The 22,977-nt window shown below is 36.6% G+C and overlaps 1 protein-coding gene across 12 annotated transcripts in view; it reads right to left on the bottom strand.

Moving 5' to 3' along the window:
- Window positions 1-22,977, bottom strand: part of LOC133463903 (neurexin-1a-like) — a 301,928-nt gene that overhangs the window by 21,369 nt on the left and 257,582 nt on the right. For 9 of the 12 annotated variants that reach the window (XM_061745667.1, XM_061745669.1, XM_061745668.1 and 6 more), the window contains 2 exons: window positions 17,987-18,076; window positions 16,341-16,660 (listed from right to left, as the gene is read on the bottom strand). In XM_061745667.1, the coding sequence (XP_061601651.1) occupies window positions 16,341-16,660; window positions 17,987-18,076 (410 nt within the window). The remainder of the gene's footprint in view (window positions 1-16,340; window positions 16,661-17,986; window positions 18,077-22,977) is intronic. The other 3 variants (XM_061745676.1, XM_061745675.1, XM_061745677.1) reach the window with 1 other exon arrangement.

Raw genomic sequence — 22,977 nt, 5'->3', positions numbered from 1 at the left:
CTAGATATGGGATGAAGAATGTCTGCCGATTCTTTCAGTCAGAGTAAGACTACAAACCTAAAGGCTCTGTTTACAAAACCACAGTCTATAATAGTAAGATGGTGGCTAATGCTGTTCACACTTGGACAAAGTTTCGATTAAGCCGTGACAGCTACCACACTGAAGTTGCAGCTCTTATCAAAAAGCCTTATGACATCGAAGTATCTAACTTCGCACCCAGGAACTAGGCCGATGTTGATGAATAATTTAGTCCCAGATGCTCAATAGATTCCAAATGAATAATGAAGGCGTGTGGGCCTCTCAGGCTGAGTTCAGCTCAGCGTATTGCCTGGCCTTCGCCCACACTCTTCCTACTGCTGGCCTGCCAAGCTGTCAGCATCACGCACTCGCACAGACACGTACTTGTGAGTCTCAAAGACAATGGAGTGGCATTATCAATATAACAGCAAGCTGTGCATCAGGCTCTGATGGATTTATATAATACAGAGCACTTATGTTTAAAACATCTTGATTCTTTGGGCTTTCTCTTTAACGGTTAATAGAGAAAATTCTGGCAAAAGACTTCACACTGACACAACAGATTGTCACAGTGACTTATGAGTACAGCGATGAAGAGTAGTAAGCAACCAGCTGGGTAGAAATTAAACTATTTTTGACTGTATCCACTCTGAAAATGAGATTCTAAATTTTGTTAAAATCCATTAAAAACATTTCCAAAACAAGCAAGATCAAAAACAGTCACCATGAATTAACCAAAACATACTTTGTGCTTTAATATTTTCCTAGATTAAAAAAAAATAATGAAAAATTGAGATAGATGCTACATGAAGGAGGTATACAGCAAAGGGAGCATTTTATCATGCAAACTGTGTTACAATTATTTATTTTCTTCCGTTTGCTTTTGTAACAGCAGTACATTATACATGCAACGTCTTGCCAAAAAACGTGTTTCTCATTAATTATGCTGTAGAGTAAATGAAGCAGCTTTGACTATATACTGCACATTCATAATTTCATGATAAACAGAGCAATTCTCAAACCAACAATCTCTACTTATCTTACTCTAAGAGCTTCAATTAAGCAACATTAACTCATAAGGTCAGCTGATTTTTTTGTTGTAGAAAGCTTTCAGTAATTACCAGAAGCATGACATTATGCATTATCTTATTCTGAATACTGTAGAAGCAGAACCTGGATTACATTTTCAAGTTTGTGTCATCTTCAGAGGACCAGAGAATTAATTTAAAAAAGTGCTGACATTTCTTGAAGCCAATTAACTCTGAATAATGGGAATGTGCTTGTATCTGTTTTTAATTGCTTGTGTATGCTGTAATGTAAAAGTGGTCTCAGCGGACAGTTGTTTGCACTTTCTTAGTTATAAGACACAGTCCTTCTTGGGGGGGGAAAAAAAGGCTTTACTTTATTTAAACCACAGCAGCTGTTGCTGCAAGTGGACCCGGGGCTGAGTATCACAGTGTCATTAAAAAAAGAATGGTCTGAGGCTCCGTCTCATCCCCTGGTACCCACATGTTCCTGTCTTGCAATACATCTTCCTCGGGGCTCAAGTCACTGCACCCTAGACAGCCGAACAAGGTGCTGGGAGGCAGCACTGCACACCTGGTAAACTCACAGCATGTAGTGTCGATGTACAGTTTCTGAAGGAAACACACACATATAACTAAAACACGCCAGGAGCAGGGACTACAAAAAATATACCTTCTGTCTGATTATGCCTCCTATGGATAGTACGTTCAATCTGTATCCATGTACGCCTGGAAAAGAGCTCTGGATTTCATTATTGCAAAGCTCTGTGAAGATTGCTGCCAATGTAACTTGATGGATTTCTTATTGTCGAAGGAAAGACGGGAATGTGATAAAACAATGAGAGTTGGGAATGAGTGAGCAATATCAGGTGAATTTTTAATTTGGTGCACAGGCCCCGAAAAGCTTCTGTTCTGCAAAATGAAAGGCTGCATGTAAGAGAGGGACATAAAACGACTAGTAGAGGGTAATGCAAAAGTGTGAAGGTGTACAACTCAAAAGAACGTGGATATGAGGTAATTGCATGGCCACTTAAAAATGCACACATACCAATGCCCTCGTTAAATATATTCCCTCTCGGGGACCTAAGAACAGTGCTTTTTGAGGACTCCTTTTAATGCGGCTGCTTCAAGGCACAGCTTTGTAGATGTTACTCAAGCCCCCTTGGGAACCAGTTCAGCTCATTTTCCAGGAACAGTCATCTGCGTGGCCCTAATGCAAATTGTAGACACGTTATGGCTCAGGCACCGAAGCCACCAGGATAGCTGTCTGCCTGCGTGGGAGGAAACATCAAGCCTATTTCCCAGTCAGCATCTGCGTCACACAGTCACCATCTCCATCACTGAATCAGAAGGAGCCATGTGTGACTGGTGCCTAATCATCCTCTCAGACAAATCAAGACTATTTGTGCAACGTATGACAAACAGCTGATATTTTGATTTTTTTTTTTTTTTACATCGAACCTGATGGTGATTATTCATTACTGGAAACGTGAAAAAAATAAGCACACAATATGGAAGAGTATAAGCAGTAACCCGACAGTGCATAGAGGGTGCAGTTTTACTAAGTTCCATGTGGTGTACAGCTTTTTGCAAATTAGACAGGAGAAGACTGGATGTGCTCTGTTAGCTACATGCTTTAAATGACAAAATCTGAATATGATATTCATAAAACACTATCTGCTTCTATCTACCTCCTACGATTCCCCCTCATGTTCTCTCCTTGTTGTCTCTCTTGCCGATGCATAAACACTACTTCACAGAAGTGTGCTGCATGGTCGACTTTGTCTCTCCCTGTTATCCTCGCTTTCACACTTCTCGGATAAATGAAATCTGTTGGCATTGAAGCATTTTCCCCTCTGGATGCCCTGATATTTTTGTTATCTGAAATCGAATCTGGAGCTGTGTACATGTCTGTAGCTTGCCCTGGTAGTAATCTAGCCTGAGAGAAACAACTGACCAGGAGGAATATCTAAGGAAAACGGAGGAATAACATTTACCACCAAATGGCCTATAATGATGGTGGCTTCTATCTAAATGCTGATATACAAATATTTGTCTTTTTTCGCAAGCTAGCTTGGCTCAGCCCAAAAAGACTATCATTCTTCATTTTCAGGTTCCTTTCTCTGAAAATCTAAAAATAGATGACAAATCTGAGCATGGCACTGTGTATGTTTTCAAAAATAAAGAAAAGATGAGACGTGCAGCTTGGCCACATATCACTGTCTTCCTGACTTTACCTGCTTCTTGACGCGCTGTCCCAGTCCCTCATGAGGTGACAGGAACATATTTGTCATCCTAATACAGATGCCATCATTGCTGAGATGAATGCACTCAGGCCTTATTCCCATGTGCAACATTTGCAAAAATATGACACAAAGAAAGAGGAGGAACAGCTTTGCCCTACAACCGCAGACCAGGTCGCCTGCAGCTCGCGTAGAGTGTCATCATAATCAGATTCATGTCTTCAAGGTTCGGATTTGTCATTCAGTGAGGGGTAAGTGTGAATGTGATAGACTAATGAGTGATGATCTCATCTAGTGGAAAGGAGACAAAAGAAGGGTGCAATTCTTGAAAGAAATCTAAATAATGGAACGTCTAAACTGGATACCCTTTATGCAGTCTCTCAAGCAAAACTGATTTTTCATCACTGATATATCCCTGTGGTACTGCTCTAACACATGAGTTAAGGGCTGCTATTCATGGCAAGATGTGCTCCTTATCTACTACACATATCCCTTCTCAATTCTATTTTTATTTATTTGAGATTGGCATTCCAAAGGAATACTAACATTTTTGTCTCATTTTATCTTTAATAAATGGTAAGATTTTTGAGAAATATGTGGTAATTTTCTTGCTAAGTGCCAGACAAAGAGGGATGTAACAACTCTCAAATCGGCAGAACTCAGCTCAGGGATTGGACTCGGGGGAAACAGACAGCCCGAGGCAAAACCCGAAGGTACTAAAATCCAAGTAAAAGCAGTCACCTATTAGAGTCTCTTAGAAACTGCAAAAGACAATGGAGCAATTTATCTTCGGTAAAAAGCAGTTGAGTTGTAACATTACATTTTTGTGCAGGTAAAATAAAGGAACTATATAAGCAATTTTAGAAATGTAAATTTTTAACGTGTATCACAAAAAAAAAAAAATCCCATTTCAGGAGCTCTGCAAGAAAGCAAAAATGCTTTTCCCCAAATGTAAAACATTTCTTTTAAATTAAAATATTCTTTGTTCAAGACTAGAGTTTCTGGTATTCTTTAATTCGTATCAACTTGTCTGCCAGAGTAACAGGTTTAATTTTATGACATGATGAATTAATAACATTTTTCGAACACCTAGAATTCGTTTAATCTTAATTGAATCTAGTAATTATGGTATTTCATGTTATACACCCATCTGTACATAAACTTGACGTTATAATATTTAATATTTGAATCTCGTCTAGACAGTATCGGTCTACACTAAGGTCTTGATCAAAGGCTCTCAGCTTCAGACTCTACTTACAGAGCAGATATGAAACTCCATAAAAGGTCAAAGCTTTTTTATTATTATTTGCAAGCATAAATGAGGCTTTGGATGCACAACTTAATGTGTGCATTACATTTGCTGTAAGCTTCTGTAAAAATCTTTAAAAAAAAAGATGAATGCAATGTTCAAATGCCAAAAAAAATGTTATCAGATAAGTCTGTCCAAGTAACTGCCTATGCCACTATTTGAATTTATAACAATTTCATCAAAATATAAAATAAGCAAATAGAAAACTGAAAATAAAACAACCCAAAAAACAAACAAACTAGCGATTTAACTGTCCAAACTATCGGATTCGCTAATCCTGCATCTCCTGCAGAAAAGGCCACTCTTAACTCTCCAATTCTCCAAGCATTCACCAGATCAAGTGAAGCCATGCTGGCACACACTGCCACATGTGTGTTCACCCTTGCCATGCTGGATTTGAACCAGTGAGTCACATGGATGACATTATTACAACATTATGTTGAAGGGCGGCTTGGGTACTTCCCCTAGTGAGGCTTGGATGATGGATATGGACTGTCGCTGGCAGCGACCAGCGCAGGCTGGGGCCACCCCAGGTCTACAATGTAACAGACTTTAACACATGTCAGTGCTGGGTGGGCACAAAGCCATGAACAGGCCGGAGGCAACAAACCGCAGGGCCACCAGAATCGACAGGCCTCATTTTAGGGAAAAGGTGGGCAGGTCAGCAGGGCAGACATGAGCTGCAGAAGAGCCATTTATGTATCCTGAACCCAACCAGCTCCTGCTCATATAAAATGAATGTAGTTGATACACATAGAGACACTGAATTATCCACTTAAAGGGGGCCTATTATGAAAAGGACGTTTTTTTCTTTATTTAACATATATAAAGTGGTCTCCCCTCGGCCTGCCAACTCAGAGAAGGAGGAAAGCAACCAAATACTGCAGTGTCTGTACAGCCGCCCGGATGAGCCGTCCAGTGTGATGTGGATCTACGAGCCGTTCAGATTCTGATTTACATCAGAATTTCCTATGATTTACATCGGTTGGCCTCCGATGCGTGAAACCACGTCCAAAACTAACTCCGCCGTCCGGGGTGTCCGCCATTTTTTCGTAGCGGTGTATCGCGTCATTCAGGCAGCCAATCAGCACAGAGCCTCATTATCATAGCCTCCCCGCCCCCTCAGAATCCTGCATAGATAATGAGGTTAGAGAATGGGATGATAAAGACATGGCTTAGAGGCTGAATTTCTAATTTATTTAGCAAAAACAAGCAAAAGCTTGTTTTTAAGACATTCAAGGCCTGTTTAAAATAGATATTAGAAGCCATAATAGGTCCCCTTTAAGAGTTTTCCGTCGTCCTAATTAGTGGTGAAACAGTTTTTTTTGTTAGGAAAGAAGATAATAAATTTCATAAAGCAAACCAAAACAAAAAGAAATCAATAGTGCACTTCTCAATGAAATGAGAGTTGTTTCATTGCTAGTGGTCTTTTTCTTTTCTTTTTTTTTCCTCGAGTTTATAGTCCCTGGGTAGCATGATGGTCAATTCCATACATCTGCAATGCAGAGGAAATCTTATCCGGAGGACGTTTTCTTTCTTTGAATAATTGAAAGCACCACCACAAGTTTACAGGGCACTGACACTAAGTCTGAACGCTGCAGTCTGGGAGACAATTAAGTTTCATATCTTAAATGAATTAGACTCATCTATGACTGAACCCTTGTTGATTAATCTTTTCCCCTTTCATTGTGGAACATTGTGTGCTTCATAAGTAACCTCTGACTTTGCTGCGTATCTGTCTGCTTTTTACTGGCAGAGCACATGTAAAATTTGTGACAAACAGGGTGAGTTATTTTCATTTAACAACAAAATTAATGTTTTTGGGAACTGAATGAAACAGTGCTTCACAAAGTGACAAGCAATTCCTCTTTCAGATATGAGGCAGAAAAAATTATCAAATTTGACAAATACAAGTGTTATACAAGGCAGTCTATTTGATCAAATTATTGTGTGGAAGAGACAATAGGCTCATGTTTGGCTCTAATTTGCTGCACAAAACAAAACAATGTCTTTGTAATGTGGGGACCTCTTTTGACACAAGGTCCACTCTGTTTTTTTAAGTCACTTATGAGATAAATCCTGTAATGGGTATGTCCTGGCAAGCAACAATTGGTTGCAGGGACTGTTGTATTGAGGTCCATAAGAAATGTCAAGAAATTAAAATAAAGCGAGATACAGTACCCCATGTGTTATAAAGTGATACTATCCTTCATGATATTCACCTGTGACTGTTGTGATTGATCTAATGTCCAGAATACTGTTGTCATGGTTTTTGGTCTTTAATTGCATCTTAGTTTAGGATTTTGCCACTTTGGATCTCTTTTTATTCCCTGCTTTTATTCATTCTGTTGTATTTTAGTTAATTATTCTCAACATTACTAATACTGTATGATGGTGTGGAAATAGGTAAAAAAAAAGAAACAAAAAAAGAAAACTTCACATACAACAAAACAAAAAAAAAATCCACTAGAATAAACAATACTGGTTTTGGTCTGACTTGTTTCTTTTCTTTTCTACTGATTATCTAACACCAGATAAAAGTTGGCTCATGCTCTGCTGTAGACTTCCAAGGTCTGTTAAAAAAAAACCAACTAAAAACAGTCAACACAGTGCTCCACCTGTACATCTGTCTCGCTCCGATCAATTTCCAGCAAAGCGGCATGATCCAATACAGGTTATCTATTACAGATAAAACAGGATTTGCTGCCCCTCCTCCTGCACCCCTGATGGTTTCAGCTGAGGCTCTTTTTGGCTTCTTTTTTGTAATCCAATCATTTCTTTTTATACTTCTGTAGGGTTCTTTGCTCTCAACTTGCAGAATTCCTTGATTCAAGTAACTTTTCTCCATTTACCAGTTCATTTTCTGTCCAGGACTATAAGGCCATCAAATAAAGCGGGTTTTCTTTTCCCTACGTAACTAAAGAGTGCCATTGTCATGTCAATGTTGCTGTTTATCATTGGTGAAAACAAGGTTTTTATATGGATGACTAAGCAGGAGTGTATCCAGTCGTAGATTAAAATGGGAGTGCACTAGTGTGAGATACTTCTCCTAACACAGTTTTTCTTTTCAGCCCAATTGCATTCTCCGTGTTTGGTTACTCTGTATTCCTGCTTTGAAGATTTTGTATTCCTGGTGCACAACATCTTTAGCTTTGTTTCTTTTAGTAACTTTATTAACATCCTTCATGTTCACAGGTTGCTCATTTGTGGAGAGTTTGGTTCCTGTCTCCAATCACACAATGTGACAACCCTATACATAGCGTCCCTTTGTTCAATACGTGTATTTTTTTCTTTCATTAGCTGAACAAAAATGTGCCTTTTAGGTCATTTCACCCAGTATATGGCCTGTCAATCAAAAACTAATGTTCTGTTCTATTGAGCCGTCTGTTGCTTAGTGACTTGATATATTGAAGGTAACTCTTACCAGCTCTTTAAAGAATAGGTGCTGTGGCTGATTGTGTAATAGGTTGGCCAACTAACAGCATCTGTAAGCTTTTTCCATAATAGATTCTTAGTAATACATAAAGTAACACTGACATTTTCCAAGGGCTCTGCTTTTATTTCCTCAGCAATATACCCACTTTAGTAGTTAGTTTCTGAACCAGGGATTTTTAGGCACTAGTAAAACATTCGTAGTCATTAATTACCAAAATGTACAAGTTAAAACTTGAAGCAGTTGTTTTTTAATGAGCGTTTTCAGACATATGACAGGTATATATAGTTTAAGCAAAATCTACCTAAAGAAACATAGGAATAATTAAAAAAAGATATGAACTGACCTCAATTTAAATCAAGACCAATTATAATTATATGGTTATTATTATAATTCTTATTTCAATATAGGTTACAACTTTTTTCAGCAAAGTTGTACTCACATCCAGCAGAAGATTCAGGCCTGAATTTTGATACAGGGTGTATATTTTATCTACAATGTAAAGACTAATTGCACCCTCAGTGTGTGAAATGATTATCCCTACAAGGATCAGACAGCTGAACCAAACACAATAAAGAGACATAGTATGGATGATTATTAGGGAGAGAAAGTGCAGTTTGAGCAGTTATTGGACACCAAGTTGCTGAAGATTTTTCACTCCAAGATCATTGTGACAGTAATCCCATTACAGACACAGTCAGGGAGCCTTGAAGGGACTCAAACACGACACATTCAAGGGGTCAGGCACATAAATGATGTGTGCACACCTTCTCCTGCATGCTAGTACTTATACAGTAACAAAAAAAACATGAACATTGAGAATGTGCGTACCTTTTGCATTCTCGAGACCAAAGCAACATAATTTAAAAAAAAAGTGCAAGAGTTTCAAAACAAAAGTATTTATTTATTTTTTTTAATTTATTTATTTTTTTAATTTATTCTTTATTTCATTCATTGATCAAATAAAACTACAAACAATTTAATATAAACACAAACATTCCTAAATGTTGAATGAAAGGGAGCAGAAGGAAGAATAATCTTATTTAATCTTATAGATTTGAGTCTTACTAGTTTTTTCCTCGTTCTTTTTTAGGCTTTACAAATAAGTAGGAGGGAGGTTACTGTGATGCTTTTGGAAGGTCTTGCAAATGTAACTAATTAAAAGATGGTACTGATCTACATCAATCATTGCTATTTCGCTCTGTTCATGATTTATTACATTCCTTTTCTTCTTTAAACGATCTATTGATGGCTATGAAACGAGAATGGAGATCAGGCTTGCGACAAACTTCACAAGACTAAGATTTTTATAAAAGTACCATAAGCACCTTAGGATTCATATCTGACAAAAAGAATACATACTGTATGCATAACTCTGTTTATGTACAGGCATAGCTTTAGAAGTACTACTCAGAATTGTATCCATCTAGCCCCAGGTGTAGCTTTGCAGCATGTCAAATCTTCTATCGTGCCTGCAAATTAAAGAGATGCCAGGTTTCTGACCAACGTCTTACAGACCAAGACAAGCAGCCACTATGGACCAGTTCAGCTCAAGCTCAGCCATGTGATGTGATTGCAAATTAAATGGTGCTCACAATGTGTTTTGAATGTTCCTCACTTCAGCTGCAGGACCATTACAGTCACCTCAGTCAGGGTTCACCCAGAAATAGTGGCTCCAATTGGCTATTTGGTGAAAATGATGTGCATAGTGAGCATTCATTCTCCCAAGGAACAGACTTTATTGGAATATTTTTAAACACCAACCAGCTGTTAAATTGAAACTGTTGAATGTATAAAGGTTATGAGAGAAAAGTAAAAGTGTGAAATGTCACATGACATCCAAACTTGTTGCTTTTGTTTACTATTGACTTGAGAGTTATCTTTGATACTGCTTATCCAATCTTGATCATTTTGCTTTAAAATGAATAAAACATCATCTGGGTGGACTGTCATAAAATCTATAGTCAAAATCCATGGGTCCCACTTGACTTGATCAGTGTTTTATTTACTTTTCCATTATGAAACATGTGGAATATGAGTTAGACGACAGGATCCGGTAGAATCACCATGTTTAAAACCAATTAAAGCAAAATAAACAGTGTAGTGACCAAAACAAACAACTTTTGAGCCATTTGCTGAGTGAGTTTGCTGAGTTTCAAAAGCCCCACATTCTTGAATCAGAGAATAAATACTAGATAAATTAGTATAGTTGAGAGTTAAGAAAAGGTAATAAAATGAGTTAATTCAAATCTATTCTTAATTACCATGTACAAAACTGGAAATAAATACAGAAAACACAACACAGCTTTCTACATACACAAATTGCTGAAACCTGTCCTGCTGCATTGGTCACCCATATTATTCTGCCCTTGTGTCTCTACATGATGCCGGAGCCATTAGCAACTTTTAGATGATGTTCCTGCAGACAACACTGGTGGAAGGTATACAGCGGCCTCTCGCCAGAAATGCTTGTGAGATTTATACACTGTATGTGAGCTGTTTGGGGTTGATAATGCTGAGCAATGCAGGTGAGGATCCATCACTGTCATGAGCTGCGGCTCAATGGCTCTTCTAGATAGCAAACATTCATCTTTTTTTCTCTTTTCTTTCTGCTGAGAGGGTAAGAGCTACATACAGTAAGGTGTTATCTCTTATCCAGGAGTGGTTTTGATGAAGCATCATCTAGTACTAAATGTTATCTTTTCCGTCTTTACAATTTAAAAACACTTTAAAAACATTACAATGATATCACCGAAGCTCATTTTTGCATCAGTTGTTGGATTGTATTTAATTCTTTATCACCAATTAAATAATTTGAATAGAATTACAGAGAATGGTTAACAGCAGTGACACAGTGGGTCACAATTCATACAGCAACCCCAGCCGCCATCTGGGGATGCTATCAGAGCTGCAACATCTGATTTTGATCATTTTGAATTCCCACTTACAAAAGCGATTATTATGCCTGAAATAAATATTCAAGTAACAATAAGTGAACCTTTTGGCTGCAGTGATGGTGATAAGCTGTTTGTAACAATATGTAAATCAGATTGAGACGGATCTTGCAAGAGGAAAAGCACATCATGTCTAAGTAGACATGTGTACAGTAGCTGGATCACTGTTTTTGAATGCGTACACAAGTGCATTATGGTTTAATTGAATGAGAGTGGGTCCTGCTGCAGGGAACAGACACTTCATTACGGCATCGACCAGCACATACAATATGATACCTCCTCCGCATTGGACAGGAAGCACACTGCAGAAAAAGCCACTACAGATAATATTTGACACCCAAGTTTAGAATCTCTAATTCAGGAAGCCTCGAGATATGAGTAGGCATAGAGACAAGAGATTTATGCTATTCACTGTATTTGTATCAGGGCAGCTTTTAAACTCAGGGACTCAGTCAATCCAATTATGCAAACTGTGACTTGAATATTAAAATCCAAATTAAAATGTCAATTCTGACTCATTAAATATGTTATTTTCCAGTGTCTTTCCCTCTTAATTGCACCAATTTACTCCAAGTTAAAAACAAAACAAATCTTAGACAAAAAAGACATCATTGTAACATCAACCAAAAGATAATGTCCACAGTTTTCAATAACAATATGATTTCAGACAAGCACTGAGAACATTTTAAAGGGCAACTGGAGACAGTTCAATGCTTAAAAATAAAAATTCAATGAGAATCTCCGTCACAGAAATATCTTGTGCAAGGGTTTTTCCACAGTGTGTTCAAAGCAAGGCGGTGGCTGCCTATAATCTATTTATTTTTTCTTCTTCAAGGCAGATATCAAGAGCGGTTAGTTTTAGATACTTTTATGTACTAATATTTAAATTCAAAAGCAGCTCATCATTCCGACAAGGACTATAGATTGAAATTAGATAATTAGTTAATGACTGAGATTTTAATCAAGCTACAGTTTTCACTAGATTTCTTCTTTTGTGGCTCTTTTGTGCCTCCTTATGAAATCATAAAACACAGAGATTACATTTTTATTTATTGATTGAAATATGTGTTAGGGTAACTACTTAAAACTCTCAGATTGTATAACTCACAACTATGACTTAGTTGCCCACTGATGAACTATTGCAACTGGAGTTGGCAGCAATTATAATAAAATTATAACTCAAAATATTAATACAAAAATCTAAGATAACACAAGAGCATTTTGTAATCCAGGTTGTGTGAGAGAAAACATGACTTTTGCACTTCCCCTAAACTCTGTCATCAGCCTTTAGAAAATCCAGCTCGAGATGTGAAACTTTGGCCATTCACAGATGTTTTCAATGTGAGCCCATTCAAGCAGCTTGTTCTGGAAATACTGTTGCACAAATGCAGCTTCTTTCAGATGGTACAAAAAACCTCACAGAATAGCTAAGAAAGCTGCTATACAGGCACTAGCAACAAGTCTTTTTTTCTTGAAAGGAATTCAAAAAATGTGACACATCAGACTTCTAAAACGCAGACAATTTGAAGGGAAAGTAAAGTTTGACAATAAGCCCATTAAAACATAAACCAAGCACACTGAAATAAATATTAGTTATATCTGAAATGGAAAAAAAGAACAACAAAAAAACAACAAAAATGGTTCCAAATTTGATGAAAAATCAGAACTGTATTCCCCGTTACAGTGGGTAAATCAAAAACAGTCTTAAGACAAATCTAAACTATATGTTCAATAGAAGGGTCAAACAATGTGTAATTAATTCTTAGTGTGTAGTTTATTTCTGTATTCATAATGTAGTTAAAATGTATAGTTTAATGTTCTGGTCTTAATGGTCTGTTCCTTTTTATACTGTGCGTATCTATCTATCTATCTATCTATCTATCTATCTATCTATCTATCTATCTATCTATCTATCTATCTATCTATCTATCTATCTATCTATCTATCTATCTATCTATCTATCTATCTATCTATCTATCTATCTATCTATCTATCTATCTATCTATCTATCTATCTATCTATCTATCTATCTATCTATCTATCTATCTATCTATCTATCTATCTATCTATCTATCGTGCACATTTCCTGTGGTCATTCTATTTTATTCTAAAAGAGAGAGCATTTATCTGGACATGCAACAATGCAGTAATAGATACACAATCCTGTGTAGTTGCACTGTGGTGGAAGTGCAGATATTGATACTGTTGTAACCTGCAGAGGTGTTGCATTACTGACCTGTTGGCATTGTCCTTTTTGGAACTTGAGACAGTGAAGCAGTTGTGTTGTGGCTAAAAGTCCGAGTGTAATTGTCTCCTAAATGAAACTTGGTCTGTATCCAACGAGGAACTGATAAAAATTGATAATGGTATTGGTATCAACTAAATCTTATCAATTCCCATCCCTAGACCAGAATCCATTGTACGCTGAGCTCGCTAGTCTTGATTTTCCTCCAATAACTAGATGGGTTGTATCAGTTTGGGTAGGTAGTTCAGTCAAGTTAACCTGGAAGCATTTATTCCTGCTAAACTGCTAAAACTATTATTAGGTGATTCAAGCTTACAGTCAAGATGTACTTTCTCATTTTTTAATAATATCCAATTCAGATATTTAGACTCAAGTCAGTAACATCACATTATTCAGATTAAGAGAGCTACCAGTGTTGAGTTTGTGTGTTAAATGTGGTAAGTTACAGTTGCTTGTAAGTGTGTTTTAATTTGTCACTTTTCATTGTTCAAAAGTAATAAAAAGTGTTTGAGCTATTTCTGTCTGATAACATTTATTGGGGTCAACCATATTAAAAATGTGGATGTCCCAGTAATGCTAAAGTCCTGAAAGCATTCACCAAATTAAAATTCACCATTAGAAGGTAGATGAGAACAGCCGGGGAATTATGATTAAAATGCTGACTACCCAAGAGGAAGGACATTGAATGCACCAGCTCTTTTTACTGAGACGAGACATGATGTCTTTCTAAGTGCAGTGTTCTGAGACACTAATGTCCTACTGCAGGAGCTCATCAGGTTGTCACGTTGTATCAAACTGAACACGCTGACATCTCTCAATGAGTACAGTTTTGCATGCCTCATTTATCGCTGAGCAACTCTTTAATCCTATGACCTTTTTTTTCCTCCATAGATGCTTCAACACATTTTGCCTTGACCACTCTACATTTTTTAAGTGTTTATTTCCTGCTTTTAAGGTGAGTTTTAAATATAACCTGAAAGGAAAACACCTATGTTTACATTTGTTTAGCCAAAATAGTATGAAGACTTCCCCCTGAAAATCTTTACAGACACTGAGTACATTTTTAAAACTATAGAGACATATCTTTATTTCCTAAAAGGCTTCCCTATGTGCCCTGAATGTATTAAAAACATAAAGTAAGTGCATTATTGCAACAATATAAACTGTTATTGATTTAAACATTTAAGCTGAACTGTATTGCAATCATAGCTGTTTTCATATATACAGGCACACAACATAAGCTGTACTACAATATCAAACTGGCCATTCATATCATTCCTTTCTTCTGACCTACAAAACATAGATATTCATATCAGTCTCCTCATTTTTGACAATTGCTTAGCTCCTTGGTAGCAACTCTTCATGGAGCAGGGCATACTTATGGTCCTCTGTCTGTTATTTCACTTGCATTATGTGCTGTTTCAATGGTTCAGGGACCAAGAAGAGTATAAGAAAAATCCATTTCACTCTGTGAATGTTCATGATTGTATCTGTAGACCCTTGCACAAAGTGATATGATTGGGTCAGACAGAGTTAGAAGACCACCGGTAATAGGCTGTTTTTACTGCTACTGGGTTAGTGTCATTGCGTAATGGGAATTAAGTGTTGAACAGCCTGCTAAACTTTTGTGTGGAAGCATGCTTAAAATTATATTAACATTAAAGCTCTTATGTTATTTCTTTTTTGAATGAATGGAGAAATAGGTCTGAATGTAATGAATATTCAACCAACATTTAAGTGTAGGAAAGTCTTCACCAAAATTCTTGATTTAGATTGCAACTGAAACAACAGGGGTTGTGCAATCTGTCAAAAATGAATTAAAATCAAATTTAGATTTTTTTTATGGATCATTCAAAATTAAGTTAAACCTACTTACTGTTTGACATGCTATAATCTTCATCTATTCAATTTGATGAATCCAAACCAGTTAAATCCAAAATGATTTCAAATTATATTTATAAAAAGTAGATTGAGACCTGATTACTTAAGTTTATAAATATGCCTAAGTTCAGTACTATAAATGTTTTCTCTGCAAAAACTTAAGGAATAATATGTGATATTCGGACACACATTTCAACAATATAAACGTTGTAGTCTTGGTGAAGAAATGCTTAATAAGATTTTCAAATTTTCTATGTTTTTCCACTTGATCATTTCTAAAAATGTACAAACAACAGGCACTCAAAAACAGGTCATACTTTAAAAGGTAGGTCTGTTCATTTGTAGTGCACTTACCATTAAAAATGTACATCGTATTATTGCAGTACAGAAAGTATTTTCTGGTTTGGGCAAGAATGGTCTGATCTCTAGTTCATTGGATAGTACACATATTGTGTGGGGCATTGTTTAGCCACACATTGTGACATTTGAGAGGTTATGTGCTCTTGCAGATGCTGCACAGCTCATGCAGGACAGATAAAGATGATGGAGAATCTCTTTGATGGTTATTGTTGAAAAAACAGACACGCACACACACAAACCTACACACACAGATATCTGATTGCAAACTGGAAAAATGCTTGAAAGCGTGCACGTGGTGCTGCTCCCAGTTGTGGAACAATGGACTTAAATTCCCTCAATCTTCAGGTTATGGGACCCAGGAGACGAAAAACCTTGCTCACATAGTGAAATACGGCATACATCCTTCAATGATATGACGATAGGATGCGGTGTGGTACATTACGCTGTATTTATTTTACAGCAGACTTGTTTATCCAAAGCAACATAAAGAAGAACAGTGGATTAGTACACTTACATGTATACTAATCCAGGATGTGCTAAACTTTGCCGATATTAATCTTGGGGGATATAAATGGGATCATTACTGTCTGTCATTATTATTATTATTATAAAAATATCAATCCAGATGTGCTTGACTTCATGTGAACATTAGAAAAATCAATGAAGTCCAGACAAATGCAACATGAATAAAACTCTTGCTTGTGGTTCTTTTTTCAGGCAGGTTAAAATGTTTTCTTTACTTTGACATGTCAAGGTGAAGAACACTATGTACTGAAAAAAGAACCACAAACAAGATCAACTTGTAGGACAGTATGAACAAAATCACAAGTGAATGAAAGTCACTAACGGCTGGATTACTTGGCCAGTCTTACCTGTTGAGGCTCCCGCGGCGTCGTCTGCTTGACTCTCCTGCTGGACGCGGTGGTGGTGGTGATCTCCATGATGGACGTGGACGTCTCTGAGCGGTTACCTGTGGTACTCGACTGTGGTGTGATAGAGGAGGGTGACTCCCCCACAAGCCGCACGCTTCCCTGGATCTTTATGTTGGGATCCCCCTCAGCGGCCATGTTGAACACCTTTAAGCCATTATAGTAGAGGCCCGAAAGCTGGCCCTGAAACGATCGACTCCGATCTCGTTCCCAGCCCCCAATCTGTATAGTGGTTTGGCTGTTGAAGATTGTAAGCTGTCGCCCTGTAGAAAAAGCATGTTGTATAGATACAAGAATGTTGAACAGCTGACTCAGCCAGTTTTACTGAACAGGAAATAAAAGGACAAATAGATAGATTATTTGCCGAGTGGGTAATGAGACCAATAAATTACAGGGTGTTGAGGCAAACCCTGGTAATTTATTGCAATTAAAATGATGAGATGCCTATGAAAAAGAAAAAAATAAAGAAAGAAAACAAACACGGGATTTAAAAAAATAAAATATCAATGCTTTGCTAAAAGGGCAGCCTAACGTAAAATAGCAGGAAAAAAAGATCATAGATTTTGAACTGTTTTGGGAATACAGTTATTTTAGTGTTATCATTATAATGCAAAACACATCCAGAAACACATTAAAAATTATTAGTTAATCAATAACTAAAAGCAAGTATTTCTTGAAGCATTGACTATGTTATATGGTCATTTTTTTGGTATTTTTAGAAGAATGGACAAGACTGTGATTTAGACTTGTTTTCCAGTTGGGAGGAGACACTGTTACTGTTTAATCCTTTCAGCAAAAGCAACCAAAGAAAATAAGATTCATACATGGATATGGTTGGTCATAAATAAAAAGATAAATAAATGGAACATAAAGGAATGAATAAATAACAGAGGACCTTTTCATTTAAGGAAAAACAGAGGAATAAACAGCAACAATAAATCATAAAAATGATTGGGCTAATTTCACATTTTAAATGAAGAATATGACTTAGATATCGAACTATAAAAGAAACAAAGCATGCACTCAGTTTGTTTTATATTACAGTTTCTTTATCTAAAACCCTACTCATATTTACAGTGTCTGTTAAAGGGACTCAAAATTCTGATGCCAATTGATATTATACACTATTTATCATCGCTAACAGTTTAATCAGAATACATCAAATAACACTAAACAACATACTGTACCATGTTGGGCAACAGATGTTTCAGAAGTGTTTCAAATGACACTTAACTAATGAATGACTCATCTAAAACTTTTACATTTATCCTTTATATGTTTACAAAAACAGCTACAGTAATTTAAATACAACTTTTACAATGCTGCAATTACTTCAGTAAGTAGATTTATATTCATATTTACAGTCCCTTTAACCGGAGGTTAACAAGAAACACGAATTAAAACATCTGTAAAATGAATACATTATTATGAAAAGTATGCAATACTACAAACTAAATTTTACAGCTTAAACCATTTTAATTTTAAAGTTTTACTGAACATTTATTTTTAATGTTTATTATTTACAAAATACTGCTTCAACCTAGTTAAGATCAATTTATTTTATTTGAAATTTTAATCAGTGATTTTACCTTTGTCGAGTAGCCATTCGTCAACTACTCGACCAAGACGGTATGGGATTCGCTGTCTAGCAATCGCCAGGCGTTCGTTATCAATGTTGCCTTTAAAGTTTAAAGAGACATTTCATTGGTTAAAATCTGTAAGGTCAAAGGTTAAATATTCATACTTAATGCTGGATTTATACAACTGCACAAAGCTTTTATATTTAAAAAGTTTTGTATATTTAAAAGGACAGTATTTGCTAAAACATTATTTAAACAAACTTCACTCATTTTGTTTTATTTTAACTGACAAATTAGGCCTATATTAATCGAAAATAAGTGAACTAGCAAGTAAATGTTTAATTTAAGTTAATGAATCTATGTTATAAACCAACCAAAATCACAACTTTATACATTTCCATTACAAATTCTTTTCCCGAATTATCCATCCCACTTGCAGTTTCCCTCTTAGTCTTTTTTTAATCTGCTTTTACACTAGTTATACCAAAATAAAATCATTTAAATTTGTTAATAAAACAACCTTTTATGATTTAAAGGATAAAACAGTTTAACTTTAATATATGAAAAATGCAAAACCCCATTTATAACTAACTTAATTGAAAGGAAATAGTGAGACATTTGTAGGATTACAGTTAACACATAATAGTACCAGAACATCTAGAGAGAAGTGAGAGGACACATTTTAAAACAGGAAGAAACATCCTTCAATAAGACAGTTTTGACAAAAGCTGAGATTCATAAAGTCATGGGTTAGTCAGGGTAAAATAGTTTTAAAGAACCCCCAAAACAAATAAGTGACACCAGAGAGCAGTCGCAGCTACAGAAAATGCCACAGCAACATTGGATGGACACTGGCTTTAATGAGGGCAAACTCTGCATCACCCTTTTGTCAAGGCCAATAACCTCTCCAGAACAGCCAACGTTCTGTAAAGTGGCACTGTCTCTAACTGCTTCTTCCCCAGTATTGTCTGCTGAGATTGAATTCAGTCAGCTCCATTCTTCTGGCAGATTGACAATGTTTGTCCATCAACTATATTAATTCAGTTCTGGCAACTGGAAGATCCGCTAGCTAACAATAAAGTAGTGGAGAAAAGCTTCAGAGAGGAAAAGACATGAAGGGAAAGAGGGAACCTTGTAACAGATGCACATTTGGTCTGATGAAAGGACATTTTTTAATCGCATCAGTTTGAATTACTGTTGAGGATCAGCTACATAGAAAAGGATTTGAAACTCCTTTATACAGAATTTGGCTGCAGCTGATTGCACCAGGTTGAAGCACAAAGGCCTTTGAGGGAGATTCAGTGGTAAACATCTCCCTAAAAATTGATACGAGAAGATATTTTCTGCATTACATGAAAGCCAGGCAGGAAAATAAAGCATTTTATTTGATTTATCAGTTTCTAGGAGAACAACGTTTCTAAACCATGTTCATTTATCAGACTTTACACTGCACATTAAGGCAATTAAATGCATCTGCATTAAATGCAGTTTGCTTTTTTACTACTAGAAAGTTTTTTCTCACATTGAGAGGTTGACTGAAATTAACCACTGAGTACAAACAAGGAGGTGACAAAAACTGAGGAGAAGAAAGCTCCACAAAGAACTTCATACATTCACGCTTTCTGAGTTTTATGCTAAGTTTGCATCTTTTTGAGAGCCAACATTCAAGGCTATAGATAACTTGGTAAAAGCTGCAGTGATGTTTACACAAGTATTGTGTTATAGTGAGTAATTATGGCCATATGTCATTGAGGGACACTTACACTGTCTGGACTAATCAACATGCAGGTAATCAGTGGTAGTTTTGTACTGAGAGAGAATCGAATAAACCAAAACTCAATAAGGTGCTTTCATTTCTCAGAACTGTATTTGCATGAGCCTTCTTTTCTACTGACTCGGATTATATTCTCTCCCAGCGTGAGATAAACTTTCTGTTAAGCAACTGTACAGTTATTGGTCCATCAATGTGACAAATTATGCCTTTTATACAAGAGTTGACAATTTATTGAGGTCATATTTTAATGCCTGGGAGATTATTTGGGTAAAATACTGCAGGAATACAGTACAACATCTTTTTTACCCACGTTGTTACAGGTGAAATTATTAGAGCTAAAGATGAGAGAGGAGGAATAATTCTACTTTGATCTTGGGCTGTGATGTCACAGGGCTCTTGGACTGTCTGTACATTTGAATAGCTCACTGATTTACATATTTTTATATTTTAATTACATATTCAAAAGTGTTTGGGTTATTTTACGTTGGAATTTTTGTTTTGGTTGTCACACCAGAATGCTCTTAAACAGAGAAAAGAAATATACAGTATATTTCAGAATTTAACTAAGTTCTTGTTGAAGCTGCATGAAAGAAAGTCCTTGAAGTTAGTCTTCAAAAACGAAAAGAAAAAAAAAAAATGTTTCTGGACCTTTATCTGACAAAGGAATTAGAAAGTGACTTTGGGTCGCCTACCCAGCACTGGCTGGCTGTTATATAACTTCAGTGTTCCTAACCATGATGCGACTGGGAGCAGAAAAAAAAGAAAGAAGTTCCTGAAGGTATATAGCCCATAGAAAGAGTTTCCTCTTTTAATGTCCTTCAACAAACCCTTGAGATGGTTTGGTTTGAAAGCACTTTAAAGTGCTACAAAAACTATAAGGGTCTTTCATTTCTGTGGTGAGGATGTAAAAAGGAGGGAGCACCTTTTCCAAAAGAACCACACAAGTGTTCCTCAGGTCCAAAAGCACCTTACATTTCATCTCTTTAAGCTTTGATCCATCAGTCATGTTGCATTAAATATGTAACTTTCTCCCTGAATAGAATACACTTTAAGGTCAGAGTAAAATGAAAAAATAAACCTCAACCATTACTTTTAAATTCGTCTCTTCTTCTTTTTTTTAGGCTATAACTTCCTCAAGAGACGGTGCACAGTAGGAGCTTGTATGTATTATTATTCAGGGATCAGAAAATGGCATTTACTGAGGCAAACATTCTCAAGGCTAAACACAGCTCTGCATATTGATATTGTGAATGAGATAAATTAATGATTAATCCTTGGCTGCTGTTGAAACGGAACAATCATGGGATTTGTTAATTCCTGTCACTTCCATTTGTCAGTCATGGGGTGTTAATTACATCACCCCTTCATTTGCTGCTACTGCGACACCTCATCTGAGGAGAGGTCAGCATCAAACTGGGCTCTGGAGAACAGTTAGCCAACAGCTGCTGAGAGGACAGTGAGGACACAAGAATTTAGATTCAAGCATAACAACATTTAGTAGATATTTTTTACCCCAGTTCTTCATTATTACGTGTTTGATGTGTATTTGCTCATTTGCTTATGTTTGACTATATTCATTGCCACGTTTTGCTTATTTTGTCATTTTTCATTTTAAAGCGTGTATGTATTTACATATAGCCAGTACTCGAGTTGTAAAAAAAAATCAGGGGGGATGGTGGATTTTATCATATGGGGACAGATAATTTGTGCTGATTACAAATAATATAATATATTACAAATAATAGCACTGACCAAAACACCTGCAGAAATACTGCAGGAATGACATAGCAGCAGTTAAATGCAGCCTTCTGTAAGCTTTAAATATCCACTGGGCTTATATCAAATACATCAAAACACAACAATAAAAAACAGTTTTCTGAACTTATCAATATGACTCTGTCCTTCACAGGATAAGTAACATGGATCACTGCAAAAACTCTAAATCTTAACAAAAATATTTGTCTTATTTCTAGTTAAAATGTCTCATTTTAGTAAAAAAAATCTCATTACACTTAAAACAAGACTCATCACAATTTTCACCTGTTTCAAGTAGACTTGGAAGTGGAACAAGATTTTGTTGCTTGTAATAAGAAGATAAATCTTGTCCCACTGGCAGATTTCCCTACTTATTTCAAGTGAAAATTGTCAAATAAGTTATTTTTCTGGTGTTATTTTTCTGGTGATGACTCTAAATGTTGAAATAGCAGTAAAACCACATTTATTGATGAAATGGCATAAGGGATGGAAAGGGGGGATGGCAGTTTTACAGGGGGGATGATTTTGACCGTTTTTATTTCAGGGGGGGATGCCATCCCCCCTCATCCCCCCTCAACTCGAGTACTGCATATAGCTATTAAACAACGCTCATTTTTCCTTTTTGGAGTGAACGAGGCAAGAAAACTAATACAAAGACAGAAAACACAAATGTTCTGCCATCTTCACACACAGTAGGCCATGGTGCCAAAATCATGCACTTTGTGTGAAAATCATGTTCCATTTTCAGAGACTGCAGAGCTTATCTGTTTGGCTCTGTACCTCATGGCATGCTCAGTCTACCCTTATATTCAGGTTAATTAAGTGTGGATATAATCAAGGTCTGATAGTCTATTGATCCCAACTGTGGGACACGGGAGTGTTAAACAAGGCTGTCCCCGGGGCTTTCATACTGCACCCGAGCCCATTCATCCCTCCTGTGAGCGGCGCCTGTGACTGCTGTTAAGTGGTGATTTGGTTTGGTGTGGGACAGCATGGCTTATCTCCTCCACCAGACAGCAGCGCTTCAGCTGAGCCGTCCCACCCGAACCGCTTTCCCCTCATTCACTTGTTTTCCTTTTTTGTTAATAAAGTGCTCAGATAAGGTGGGAGCTTTATCTTATTACAAGCCCTAGGACAGACATCACATTAAAATGAACAAATATGCAAATGTTTACAATATTCATGGAGGCAGGAGAATTAAAAGATGATGTGACCAACACATCCCTTACTGTTATTTTTGTTATTGTGAATCCCATTTTCCCTTTTCTGCTTGTGGTAGCCTATGAATCAGTTGTTAAGCCTGTACAGTGATGACTGCTTAGACAATAAGCTGAATAAGCTCAGCGCTAGAACAGAGGAAAAAACAGGAGTAGATAGGATGGAGCTTTGATGGATAAAGGTAGCCCCCTTTTCTCTTGTCTCTCACAAAGCAGACATCAAACTGCAAGGTGAAAAACAGTGGGTGGGATCA

This window comes from Cololabis saira, chromosome 17 (assembly GCF_033807715.1).
Source record: "Cololabis saira isolate AMF1-May2022 chromosome 17, fColSai1.1, whole genome shotgun sequence".
Taxonomy (NCBI): domain Eukaryota; kingdom Metazoa; phylum Chordata; class Actinopteri; order Beloniformes; family Belonidae; genus Cololabis; species Cololabis saira.
Note: the sequence above shows the minus strand (reverse complement) of the source record. Positions and strands in the feature narration are given on the sequence as shown.